The sequence below is a fragment of the Gobio gobio genome (assembly GCF_949357685.1).
Source record: "Gobio gobio genome assembly, chromosome: 7".
Classification (NCBI taxonomy): Eukaryota; Metazoa; Chordata; class Actinopteri; order Cypriniformes; family Gobionidae; genus Gobio; species Gobio gobio.
This window is the reverse complement of record NC_137103.1, coordinates 40,719,263-40,733,438: the sequence shown is the minus strand read 5'-3', so window position 1 is coordinate 40,733,438 and position 14,176 is coordinate 40,719,263. Positions and strand designations below refer to the sequence as shown.

At 38.3% G+C, this 14,176-nt stretch overlaps 2 protein-coding genes across 8 annotated transcripts in view; one reads left to right on the top strand and one right to left on the bottom strand.

Annotated features, from left to right (window-relative positions):
• appb (amyloid beta (A4) precursor protein b) overlaps positions 1-3,296 on the top strand; it is a 21,427-nt gene extending 18,131 nt beyond the window's left edge. For both annotated transcript variants that reach the window (XM_079822335.1, XM_079822334.1), the window contains one exon: positions 1,477-3,296. In XM_079822335.1, coding sequence (XP_079678461.1) covers positions 1,477-1,578 — 102 coding nt within the window. In that variant the 3' untranslated portion in view covers positions 1,579-3,296. The remainder of the gene's footprint in view (positions 1-1,476) is intronic.
• Positions 3,274-14,176, bottom strand: gabpa (GA binding protein transcription factor subunit alpha). 6 transcript variants are annotated; one of them, XM_079822339.1, is made up of 11 exons: positions 13,178-13,408; positions 12,962-13,061; positions 12,426-12,522; positions 12,176-12,320; positions 11,993-12,077; positions 11,395-11,622; positions 7,652-7,846; positions 7,483-7,536; positions 7,166-7,294; positions 4,207-4,399; positions 3,274-4,068 (listed from the first exon to the last, which is right to left on the bottom strand). In XM_079822339.1, exons 3-11 carry the CDS (start codon positions 12,500-12,502, stop codon positions 3,807-3,809), a joined length of 1,368 nt encoding a protein of 455 aa, XP_079678465.1. In that variant the 5' UTR covers positions 12,503-12,522; positions 12,962-13,061; positions 13,178-13,408; the 3' UTR covers positions 3,274-3,806. The 6 variants fall into 6 exon arrangements, with proteins under 6 accessions (XP_079678465.1, XP_079678462.1, XP_079678464.1 ...); XM_079822336.1 differs by lacking the exons at positions 12,962-13,061; positions 13,178-13,408 and adding an exon at positions 13,979-14,176; XM_079822338.1 differs by lacking the exons at positions 12,962-13,061; positions 13,178-13,408 and adding an exon at positions 13,778-14,081.

Sequence of the window (14,176 nt, the reverse complement as noted above, 5' to 3'; positions counted from 1 at the left end):
TCTCACTCTGAAATTGCATTTTTTAATGTCCACATGTTCTTGTTCGAGAAATGACAGTGTCTGTAGCATTTCTACTATAAAGAAATAGCCAAATATTAAAGAATAATCAGATTTGATCATGCTGTAAAGTGTAACAACAACAATCACCAGACCGTTGGTGCCCTCTTGATCATTATGATCATTAGTAAGTTGATCATTATGTACATTTTGCATTTTAACAGTGTTGATCAATAAAACCATATAATTTACCTGCTTTTGATACTTGATTTGGACCAATTATTATTGCTTCATCGTTAGAATATAGGGAAGAGTGGGGCACAAACGCTTTTTGACTTTCTCAGTTTGTGTAAATCTACTTGGGGTTCTCAGTATTTCTTTTTTTCCATATTAATATCACACATCTAGTACAAATTTGTTGTCTTGTTTAATTTTTTTTACGAGGAATTGAGTGATCGTCAAAAATAATAAACCGATCACTCGATTACCAAAATAATTGTAAGTTACAACCCAAGATTAGTTAAAACATTACAAAATGCACCTGCATTGGTTTGCATTTTGTGGTTTTCGGTGGAATAAAAGAGTCATTGAAGGTTTTTTAAAGATGGTGTTAAAATATCGTCTCGTCTTGTGAAACCAATATCATATATCGTCTTGTGAGCTGTGTATCGTCACACCCCTATTATCCACTAATCATGAAGAACTGGAAAAAGGTTGTGGAAGTTCATCAGTCAAAGTGCATAAAACTATTAAAAATATTTTTTACTAATAGACCCTTTACACAGACACGTTTTAACAGTCATCAATATCATAAATCCTGCAACGTTTTTTGTATTTTCATTTTCTTTTAAATATATGTACATTTATAACACTAATACTTTGTATTTTATTACTTTTGCATCAAATTACAAAAAACAAGTTACCACTACTGTGACGTGTGTTTATAATACAGCGTCTATGGGAGTGATGGTAAAAATGTACATATTTCTCTCTTTTCACTGCCGTTATCAATCTCACCCTATTTTTTCCCTCTTTTTGAAAGTTGTGAAATCACTATTGTGGCGTTTTTCTTTTGCTATTTGAGCAAATGGGCACACAAACAAATATTTAATGTATTCTCTCATTCACAGCTATAATATTTAACCCAACTATGAAATAAACCTGAAACTAAATGAAATATAAATATGAAGTGAAAAATCATAAACTAAGAAAAAACAAATGTTAAAGAAATCAGCGATTTTGAACAGATCATCCTTACTACAGCGATCAAACTGTTCTGTGCTTGTAGTTATCAAGCCTTAAAATGGCTGAAGCACATAAAATTACTAAAAATAAAATGTAAATACAAAACTGAAAGGTTAGTTCATAATATTAATAAATACTTTAATAGTAAATAAAAATACTAGAATAACACTGCTGGAAATTAGAAGGGAATAAAAACGCATTTAATGACCACCATTTTTTTTTTTTTTTTATCAGGTTGACGCAGCGGTGACTCCTGAGGAACGCCATCTTACTAAGATGCAGCAGAACGGCTATGAGAACCCCACCTACAAGTTCTTCGAGCAGATGCAGAACTAAAGAACCGCTTCAGATCCCCGCACTCCCGCTCACCAACACCATCAGCACCATCACCTCACTGCATCAGGACAGAGAATGCAGACTGATCCCTCATACACACTATTGATCAGCTCTGTCACCATGGAGATGAGAGTGGCTTCCATCACCTGACCATTTCATCCAATTGAATGAACGCTCAATCGGTTTGCACTGAAAAGTAATGTATCATTGCTGCCCATTCAGCCATCTGTCAGTACGATGGTCCATCTGTGCGCTCACATGCTTGTCCGTCACAGCACAGTGTGGTGAATGAAGCGTCTTCTGCTCTGTTTCTCTTTACCCATGCATGCCTTCCTTCTAACTTAACCATGTTTTTTTTTCTCTCTCTCACTCGACCATTTTTGTTCCCCTCCAGAAATTTCTTTAAGCACTTACGTCTCTGCTTTTGTTTGCACGTTTCCTTCCTCTTTCTCCCTCCTTCCTTTTTTCTTGGCACTCAGATGATGCGGTGCTGTTTGGCTACATGAGGCTCTAACCGCAAACCAGATGCAGAATAATGTACTCATCAATAAACTTTCCATTCAGGTTTTCTTTTTCTGTAAAAAACAAACATAAAAATACATTTAAAAAAATAAATAAAGGAAAACGTAAAAAAAAAAAAAAAAACAGAGATAAGAAATGAATGTTTTTATTTTATGTGTAATATGTATTGAAATAAGGCAGAAGCTAGCTGTATCTATATGTAGTGCATGGAAATTTTAACAGAGAGACGGTTTCTGGATCCAAACACAGACTTTGACCTCTCTCTCATGTAGAGATTTTAGCTGGATTGTACATTTTATTGTCTTCTTGTGATCACATTTTAAATAAGTGAGAGAAAAAAAATCTGCTTGGCTACATTGTCACAGGGACATGCTTTAATTGAAGTGTGCTTTTTCTTTCTTTTGGACCATGCCACGCACACTTAAATGGTTGCATGGGGCTGGAAAAAGATGTATGTATTGTATTATGAAGTGTAATATTAGCCCACGTTTTGGTTCGTTAACGTTCTACGCACTCTGCATTTTTTGTAAGGGTCTGCAATCTTTTTGCCTCATTAAGTTTTAATCCATGTCGGGATTTGGGGTTTATGGGGCCAGGATTAGGGAAAGGAGGTATGGAGTGGTGGGAATTTGCTTCAGAAATAGCCACCATTTTTTTGATCGTGTGATTTTTGTCCCACTCTCCCCTCTTTGTACTCCCCCAGTGTCTGTGATATTCACGAACACGTGTTGGGACAGAAACACTTCACCTCCCTTCTTTTATTGTTTCACTGAAGTATGTCATAGCACCTTATAGGCCAGAGCAGGTAGGAACGGACGGGTCGATAATGAAATATGTAATGAGTTCATGCTATGGGGTCTTTTGAAAAGTCCTTTCAAGTTATTTTGAAAGTGCCATGTTGAAGGTAATTGTGAACTGTTGTAAAATGCATTATATGAGACTGCCATTAAACGATTCAAACATTGTGCAGTTATGTCACAGTGTACACTGCTCATTATGTTCCTGTATAGAATAACCTTAGCTCTCAATCTGGTGTTGTGCTGATTTGTGGATACTCTGAGGCGAGTGTGGTCAGTGGGGAGCAGAGAACGCTCTCTCTGTGACATTCCTTCAGTATCTGTTCAAATCATTGGCTTAGAAGGGGAAAAGCTTTCTACAACACTGTAACCCATGAATAAAGTTTTGAATGTACATATAAGCTCCTTGTAATGTGGTGTTTGGTGCACAAGACAAGAAAAAAGGGGTGTGTTTTATTTTCTGCTGCATTATGCAAGACTCGAGCGATTCAAAAACCAACGGTCTCTTTATTGCCCTCTGGTGGACAGTAAAAAGTACCTCGCCTTGAGGCAATTGGACACTCAAAAATAAAAAAGAAAGATCCTTTACAAATGGAAAATATCAAAATACACTGCCCACATGGCTATCAAAAACATAGAGTATATACAATGGAAATATAGCCAATGCTACCCTGCAGTCAGAGAACAAGCATACAAAAACTGAAAGCTCATACATGATCATCTTGTCTCTCACAAACACACACATTCGCTCTCTAAACATTTTAAGGACACCCAAACACACATACACACTCGTAACAAAGCGCACATCTGCTTACAAACCCGCTGTCTCCCTCCCTGCCCAAAGTCAAATGTTTAACCCGGTTTCCTCCCATCTTAAACTTGTCTCCTGATTGGCAAGCCGCTCCTTCCTCAACTGTCTTTCTCTAAAGCTGCTGCAGCCAGAGTGACTGTGGTGACGGGCTGCCCTGTGGCGGTGGCCAGCGTGACTGTGTTGACGGACTGGCCGAGGCCGTGGAGCTGCACTCGGGCGAGTTTCTTCTGTTCACACTCCGTCACCAGGTTGTTGAGCTCTGCAGCGCTGTATCCAATCAGAGTCCTCAGGTCGCACACAAACTTGTAGACAAAGCGCTTTCCCTGCACTTTGCTGATCATGTCTCCATCATAGTAGTACCTGTAAAGAGGAGACAAGATTGATGGATAATGTTCTTGTGTAAGTATTATCTAAAACAATTAAAAAAAATATATTGTTGATTACTAGTTGCATCTCTCCAAAAGCACCTAAACTAGAAAGAAAAAAAATGATATGCACCTGAGAGCTCTGCTCAATTTCTCATAGTTCATGGTGGGCTTGTTCTTGCGCTGGCCCCATTTCTGAGCTACCAGCTCAGGCTGATTGAGTTTGAACTCGCCTTCCTCTCCCACCCAGGAAATGCAGTCCCGAGAGTCCTTATCCGTCAGCAGCTCCAGGAGAAACTGCCACAGCTGAATCTGACCATTATTACCTGAGAGGATCACACAACACAATAATTAATAATAACAACTTGACAATCATTCATTAGAGTGGTGCATGGTATTTTTCTTGGTATGAGGGTTGGGCCAATTTAGAATTTAAGGAATGGCTCCTATTTAATTGTTTATTTGAACATGTACCACAGGATGTTACATTTGGTATTCCAGAAAAAGGGGAAAAATTATAAAATGGATAGTTCCGGTCCTTGATTATGATTGGTTGAGCAGTGTTCGATAGGGCTGGGACGGTTACCGCATTACCGCAATACCGCGGTCACGTGACGCCTACCGCGGGTCTGAGATCGTCACCGCCATCACCGCAAAAAAACAAAACAAAAACAAAAACATTGGCCTGCACATGTGTGCACGTTGTGTCTAATTACATGGATTCATTGATTCTAATGACATGGATTGTGTCTAATGACGTGCGTGTCTTATATGGATTCAAGGTTTTCTAAACAAAACTGAATCAAAAGATGGAGCAAATCCGACCTTTCTCGAGTTGGGGAGCGCAATTTTCCATTATAACATTCCATTTGTATCCGTGTAATGTCTTGTAGCCTATAATTTGAATTAAATTTTACTAAATATAAAATACAGGCGCATAAGCAGGTTTTTAATTGCACGTGCTTAACACAATTCTCTCAAATGGTTGCGCAGCCGACAATAGCGGGTCGGTAGATAGAAGTCATGAAAGCAGAAAAAAGAACGCACCGCCCGGTCGAACGCTGGTGACCGATTTCTCCCATAGCTGGCAAAAAAAAACCCACGGCTTCAGAAAGAACAAACTGAGCTGGACCTGCCTCAGCCCTCCTTAGTACTGGTAAGTTTTAACTGTCTTCCAACTCTGTTTGGGAAAGATTGACTACAAATAAGCTGGGCATGCGAAATTTCATTCAATATAATCAATAAATAATCTATAGTAGGCAATTAAATATAAGTAGGCTATGTGATTCTGAAATTCCAATTTCATTAAAAGGCTATCGAAAAAGATATCCGTCTGGCAGGCTTACAAGCACAGTAGTGTGCGACACTTGGTTAAATTAAATAGCCTTCGTTAAATATTTGAACCACTGAGACAAAAGCGCACACGAGATATATAAATTAATATGAATATGTAAAAATATGTAATATAAATATAAATAATAAGTAATATCCAATCACGGTAGTGTGAGCAGCGACACTTTGTTAAATTAAATAGCCTTCGTTAAATAGCACCACTGAGACAAAAGCGCACACAAGATAGGCATATAGCCTATATATAAATTAATATAAATATGTAAAAATAGGCCTAATATAATATAATGATATAGTATGTAAAAATTATTTATGTAATATAAATAACATAAATCTAAATAATTATATAATATGTAAAAATTATTTATGTAATATAAATAACATGCATATATATATATATATATATATATATATATATATATATATATATATATATATATATATATATATATATATATATATATATATATATATATATATATATATATAAAATCATAAGCCTAAATAGCCTTGTTAAATTAAAAAGTATTCGTTAAATAGCCTTGAACCACTGAGACAAGCGCACACCACACGAGATATGTAAAATAATATAAATAGGCTATGTAAATGTTATAAAATATAAAAAATAAATATAAATAATAAACGTAGCATAATATAAAATCACGGTAGTGTGAGCAGCGAGTGACTACACTTTGTTAAATTAAATAGCCTTGAGCCTTCCTTAAATAGTCTTCATTAACCACTGAGACAAAAGCACACACGAGATGTAAATTGTAAATGTAAATTATAGCCTGAATTTGTAAAAATATGTAATATAAAAATATAAATACTATAAATATAAATAATATATTATATTATATGGGCGGGTGTGCGCGAAAGTCGTTATAGTTTAAGTGATTGTTTGATGACGACGACTGTAATCTGAAAGTAAAAATATGGGAAATAAAATAAACATGAACAAATAAATATAGGCTATATTACTGATCAATACCGATAAATAAAAATGTGTTTGTTTGTCTTTGTTTATGCTGTTCCATCTTCAGATCTCTCAGTCGTGATCTGATCTGCTCTCTCAGGAAAAAATATGACTGGGATGTAAACCATGGCCTAGTCTATATTTCGTTTTGCCAGCACTTTTTTTTCCAGATATCATTCCATTTCTGTTCTAATTGTTCCTGTTCTAAACGTGAAAAAATAAACATGTTCCTTATTATGTTCAATTGCCTGCGCTGGTGTGTGCGTGTGCGGCTGTGTGCGAAACTCAATCGGGAGCCGTTTAAAGCGGTTTATATAAATATATATATAATTAGAAAACAATCAGTTTAAAATCTAAGATGGAAACCATAATACATTTTTTGAATAAAAAGTTTAAAAGAACAGCATTTCTTTGAAATCGATTTTTTTTATAACAATCTAAAAGTCTTTCAATGTAAATTCAATGTGACAATGTAAAAAAACGGTGACTTTCGACCGATTTAATGCTAAATATAAGTATTACTTTTTTTATTATTATACTGACCTCAAACTTTGAGCTGTAGTCACCATTATATAGATGGCATTTCAAAGATTAGATCATGTAATCATCAATATTTTAGATAATATTGTGTAATATTTCATATATTAATGTACTATACTGAACATTTGTATGTATTTATAAAACCAACATTTACACCACTTAATTTATTTAAAATAAACATAATAATGTTGATAAAGCTGAGCTTTTACATAGTGTTTGTATGTACCTGTGCGGTTGCCAGGAGAGCTGCGCTCCTCTCCTGAGATCCGGGGGGCTCGGGGGGTTTTGTTGTGCTTCATCACCTTAATGGCTGTGGGTGTTGTCTGCTGCACTGGGGCAGGAATGATCTGCACAGCTGGAGAATATCAAGAAACTGTTACCCAGAAGACCAACACATGCTCCTTTCATTGAAAAGCTTAAGTGTTGCCTGGAGACACAAAACTGCCCTTTAAGCAAGTCATGTGCAGGTTATATAAAGTGTGTTATTCAAGAAGGTACTCGAAAAGTGCTTTTGTTGAGGATTCAGGATCCATTGATACTCACGTTGATCAATGGTGACTGTTGCTTCCTGACCCTGATCCTGACTTGCAAGTACATCTGCACAGACCATTACAAAGATTGAAAATTGGCTAAAAATATTGTGATTGCATCTGAGAGGGTTGCATCTGAAAATACACACCACACACACCCTTTCCTCTTTTGTGAAACTTACACTTGCGTAGAAGCTCCAGGTGGCTCCACAGGATCTCTCCGCTGGGCACTCTCTGGAGGAACTCGTCCTGGCTGAAAGCACAGAGCTGGCGGCCGGGGATGTGAATGCCACCCACCTCCATTTCCTCAATGCCAAACTCCTTCATAACCCAAACTGCCCAGTGGATCACCTGATCTGCTGTCCACTGCACAGGGTCTGACATAGAGACACACAAAGCTCATCAGATGGCTATACTCTGCTACAGACAGGTGTAAAAATGCAATGATCCGACAATGACAATACATTGCAGCATTTACAGAATTGAATATAATTATGGTAAATTTATCATTTATAATAAATGTATACAAATTAATTTCTTATTTAATTCAGGGTCTTTTCTGACCCCAAAGAACGTTTGCTCAAATAAAAATAAAAAAAATCCCTTTTTTCCAAATGGCATGAGACTTTGTACTAGGGCTGCACGTTTTCAAGTTTTTCATTAACCGTTAACCGAGGCCCTTAGCGGTTAATACTCGGTTAACCCAGCCGGATCTCACGAAAAATGCGTATAAATAGTACGAGTGTGTAATGTCGTGGAATGTATATGATACGCACTTTATGGCGTATTATACATAGGAACCCCCCACCCCACTACCCTAAACCTACCCAAGAGAGCGTGTCATATATACGCCATAAAGTGCGTATCATATGCACGCGAAAAACAGCGTATCATATGCACGCCAAAATGAGTTTTGGCGTATACATTCCACGACATTGTGTGATCGGGGGGTTATTATTTTTAGTTTATTAAGTTGACGACCGCCATCTCCGTAGTGAACGCGCCTATAGAGAGAAATGCACATCATCGATTACATAATCAGAGAGTAGCCTATTTCTTTTCGTTTTAAATTGTTAAAAGACATTTCAAGCTGAATTTTGCACACATAAGTTGAAAGGCATTTGTTTGTGCATGCATGTAAAACATCTGCAACATTTATAAAGTTCACTGATAATTATGCGTGCATTTATGAATTATTATCTAAATTAATAATGAAACAAGGACGAAGCATAAACTGCTTTGTTTGTTTAGAATGGAATGGATCGCATCGCAAATAGATCCGAATGAAGAAACGAACCATAGCCTAGTAGAAAATGTTTTTTCCGTCTATTTGAAAGTTAGGCTAATAAACATGTTGCATTCGGCGGCCTGATTATGTCATTTTTTAAGTTACATAGCCTGCCTCCAGTTTTCTTCAACTTTACTTATTAAGAGGCGATAGTTGACCGGCATATCATCAAAATGTCTGGAAAACGAAATCTCTGCCGGTCACTTTGACCGGCACCCTTTTTTTCTAACTGAAACTCTGCGCGCCGCAACCCCGAGATACAGACACACACAAAAAAAGGGTAGTTCGTTTTTAACACCTTTAATAACTGGTTGGACCACATTGGAAATGCATTTATAGAAATAAAACGCATGCAGTGGTAAGGACAGAGCAGTAAAAGTCGGTCACAGTGCGATCTGACAGCACCGCAGTAACTGCCCACCGCTGTTCTAATAGGCGCTCAAACATGTCACAGACGCTGTTCCACCTGGTTTTACAGGACTGTATTAGTTTGTGGTGTGGCAGTTTCATTTGTTGTTGTTTTCTTTCAAGCGCTTTCGTTGCCACTGAGCTGTGGTTGAAATGGCTCACAAGCTTTGCAGCAGCGGAGATGACGCGGTTCAAAAAAAGAGAAAATCCATCATTTATAGCTAGCTGAAGCGTATGTGCAAAGCATGACACAGAATGCCAATCAACGCCTCTATTAGCAGCCACAATGTTTTTTGCGTTGTCGTGCACACAGGCAGTTATAGATTCGGCTTTAGCACCACTGCACGTGTTTTGCGCTAGCATCGTGGGGGTGGTAGGCTGGGCGAAGGTACTCGCAGGCCCCGCGGCCGCCTCTCTAATGATCCCCGGGTGTTGGCTGTTGAGATGGTACAACAACGAGGTTGTACTTGAAGTATATCTAAGCACTGATAGATCGAGTCTATCAGTCTTCCTAAAGTTTTACCGGTCCATTTACAACCTGTTTCACTGCGCGTCAGCATCGACTCACGCAATGTTGTCATGAAAACTGGTACACAACATTCACTTCAGGAGGTTTACCCATAGATATGTATACGTATACATATCTATGGGTTTACCTATTATTAGTATTATTGTATTATTTCTTATCATATACCTTATTGAAAAGACGAGAGTCACTTTGTTTCTATTGAGCCTGATTTCTCAAAATGCTGTGTGTGCTTATCCTGGGTACCATGATAACAGTGCGAGTTATAGTAAGCATAAGCTCCTGCTGACGGCTCACACGCACTCACAGGAACGACGAGCTCAGTATTTTGACTGAATAATACAATTTCTTGCAAAACCTTATAGTATGCCTCCTGAACACTTTCCATGCACACTTTGCGCATCTCACTGTATCATTGCGTGATACTTTTGTGTCATTTTTGTAATGTTTTAGCCTGGTCACTATTCACTGACATTATATGAAGGAGTGCGTGCAGCACTATTTTTTTTTTACAGTTCTGCTTTTGAGGTGCGAAAAAGATAGAAGGACATAGGGCATTGGAACAACAGCAGGGTGATTAAAAAAAAGATGGCTTTATTTTCATTTCAGGGTGAACCATCCTTTACACGTTAACTCATAGCTGATAGCTTCTTCACTTTCAATCACAAACTCTAAACAGCGAACTGGGTAGCGAGTAAATATGTTGTTTGTACAGTACGGTTTGACAGTAGAGTACTGAAATGGATAAAATCACTACTTACTGCTTGCAGGAATATAGTTGGAATTGCCCCTTTCTTTAGTATCAGATGCTGAGCAAAGCCTGCTTGATATAGTCCCAGGTTAGAAAAACTGTCCGTGGTGAAATGGGGCGAGCAAACTAGCAACTTTCAATTAAATTGTTGCGGTATCCGGTTATAGATAAACATCAACCATGCCTGTTGACAATTTTGTTCTGTGGGAACGGTATGAAAAGTCCTCACATCCCCTGCACAGCCTGGAACATAACATTTATTTCCATGACCTGTCATTTTTGCTATCCTCCTGCGCTTATTTCTTCACCTGCAGAACTTCCGATGATTCGGCTGTGCAATTAACCCTGGCCTTGAAGGTGGGCTGGCATATACAAATGTTGGGGGCGTACATATCAATGATCCCGACTGTTGCGTCACAGTTGGTTGTTATGTTGAGATTCACCTATTTTTCTGTCTTTTACATTTGAAGGAGGAAGCAATGGTGTTTGAGAAACACGATATGTGATTTCCATGACCTGAACTCTTGTTATTCAACTATGCCAAGGTTAATAAAATTTTTCAATCTAGGGCACCTTTAACTTTTTGAAGTTGGAAGCACCAGTGCGATCAAGTAAAAAAGGTAATTTCGAGCCCTAAAGATGCCGGTACAGACATACCTGCTCGGCCAGAATTGCCTCAAAGTCGTGCATCTCTGGAAGCCGAGCACACGGACAGTTACAAAAAATGCCATGCACACCAGCATCGTGAAATGGTGTCTTGCCCACTAAACCCCAACGACTGCCCACACCGTGGTGGTTTAATTTTTGCCGCGCTTACGGACGTGGTGAGCACAAACCAGCCTTAGGAGACTTTACAAATTTTTTAAAACCTTACCAACCCTAAATCTTTTACAAAATCCTTTAAAAAAATACATTTAACTCATAAACACATTAATATCAACAACCTACTCACCATAGGGAATGTTCAGTCGAACCTGCTCCTTGCGGTAGCCTTCCAATGCGGCCGCCCAGCGGGTCACCTGCTCTGAAGTCTCATCAGGAATGGAGGCTCGCTCCACTGAAATCACATGTCCGTCCTCCACCAGATGGGCTTCCTCGCCAGCAGCCGCGTCAGGATCGATCACCACCTCTACGGTCTCCACTGGTTTCACAATCTCCAGAATATTCAATTTCTCTTCACCTAAAACAGACCACACACCCACAAGCAAGTCAAGTTTGTTTTTTATTGCTGTAAATGGGTAGTTGTCGCATTATTGTTTCATCAAGATTTACCTTAGTATTTTACTTTAATGAATGTACAAATGAAACTCTACATCTTATGTAACTGGTGACTTCATTCCATGATTTCCACTACTTTTAATCACCTTTTTCTCAGTCTCTCAATCAATATGGGCTCATAAAAGCTGCATGCATAATTATAAAATAATTAGCAATGTGCTGTTTAAAACAGCAGGACACGTCAACTAACCAAATATTTTTAGTTGTCTGAAGGGCATGTTGACAAGTTCAAATGTGTCCAACAGCAATACGAAATAATTGTAAACTGTTACCCTGTTTCGTGACAATCTGCACGCTGAGCTGTACTGTGCCATCTGTCTTCACTCCTTGATCGAACAGGCTGTGATCGGGATGCAGCTACATGAGAAATGAAGCAGAGAAAGGGAGTGAAGAGCTCAGCCAATAAATACAATGAGTGCGCTCAAATAAGATTACATTAATACAGAAGCACATACTAGGATGTCCTGCAGACAAATGTCATATCCGTCCAGCGGGACCTGAAGGCGGGGCTCCAGTAACTTCTTCAGGTTACCGATCGGCTCATTGATGTCAATGTCTTGAGTAATCAGTTCAGCTGCTGTGATGGTTTGCTCCTCAATCCTGACATTTGGTCACATGAAACAGATCATTTCACAGACACAAGAAGCATGTCGCTCAAAATGAGATGATTCCTCAAAACATCAAATAATAATGAGAATCACTTACCCTTCCTCTAAACACTCCTGTTTCTCACGTCCATCAATCTCAATTTCAATCATCTCCTCTGTCTCACTTTTTGACATCCCTACAACTCCTTGTCCAACTATGAAGCAAAAAAAAAAAACAATAATGACAAAATATTTTTGCAACTAATTTAATCACAAGAAAGTGTGCCATTATCAGTAACTTTTTACAATATGGCCTCATTTGTAAACTTAATGCATTAGCTAAAATAAACAGACTTTTTATAGTGTTTATTAGTCTTTGTTAAAGTAACTAATAAAATAACTATTTTCCTTTTTGTTCATGTTAGTTAACACATGTATAAGCAAACATTGAACATTAACTAAGATTAATAGATGCTTTAGAAGTATTGATCATTGCTTATTTATAGTAACTAAAGGTAACAAATAAAACCTTATTGTAAAGTGTTACCAAATTACCTCATACGTATTATGTAAACGTTTATTTTAAATTATTTCTGACATTTTAATGAACAGTTATGTTATATAAAACATTTAAATCTGGTAATATTGACGCACTCTGGCTGTCAAAGAAGTCTCTGAAGTCTCATAAACTCTCACGCAACGCCGAGGCTTTGCTAGAGTACAGGCCCACCATGACGTTTTCCCTACATTAGCACTGTTATTAAACACAAGAGACGCACTTATTTATTAAATATGCCATTCGTTTGGTCAATCCATTTATTATTTTAGTGTGTAGATTTAAACGCAATATTATATTAATATAATTTCCACCAGCGACTGGGTGGGAAGACGACGCGCGAATCCATACAAACGCAGTTGCCATGTTGGAATGCTTTTGGGTTTCGTAATATAACCGCAGAATTGGGGGTAAAAGACGACTTTTTAAAACTTCTGAAACTTTCAATGGTAGCTACACATCAAGACTTTTGATTCTGGAAAGTTAAAACGGAAATGGAAGAAACGGAAACAAAACAAGAGAAGGGCAGATGTAAAAGCAGCCGGAAATCCTGGCCGAAGTCACGGCGGCTGACAGACTTCCGAAAACAGCCGTGCGACTGAAGAAACGAACGGAAACATCACGGTGTTAAATTAGGCGGTTCGTGCGGAATATAATGTCTACGGCAGGTACGATCATGGATGGAATATGTATGTATACCTGGCCTCTTTGTTAGCTGATTAGCTTATGCTGACGAAAGACAGAGAGACACGCCTGGCTGAACTGAATATCTTCTCACGCGAGCAGCTCGCGCTAACTTTTACCAAAACTCGCGCGTCTGTTTTTTTACGACCGAGTTATAAACGTCAACAGTATCTATCGATAAAACAGATATATTTTAAATTATCCATAATAAAACATACTGATATCTTTACCTACTGTCTGTCGGATGTGAGAGGGCTGGGTTATTGCCAGTCCTGTTAGCACTCCAGCTAGCTCTGTTTCCCCTTAAGATGCTAACAGTTAGCTCGCGCAGAAAGCGGGAAAACTGACACGCTTATAACCTCACACACTTGTAACATTCTTATTTCTGTCCGCGTTTATCTCAGATAAATTAGTATCGCGGCCCAACGTACCTCTTTATCCCGTTCAGTAAGTGCTGTGTGGGAGTTTTTTCGGACTAAAGCTGTGTGTCAAGGGCTATAGTTTAGTGTGTGTGCTAATAAGTTGAGCGAATGTTCATGCTGGTTTTTTGGTCAACATTGCATTGGGGGCGGGGATGAGCAGGAGGCCTTGCTGCCCACTGACAGCAACATGTACACCCCACTCTGTGC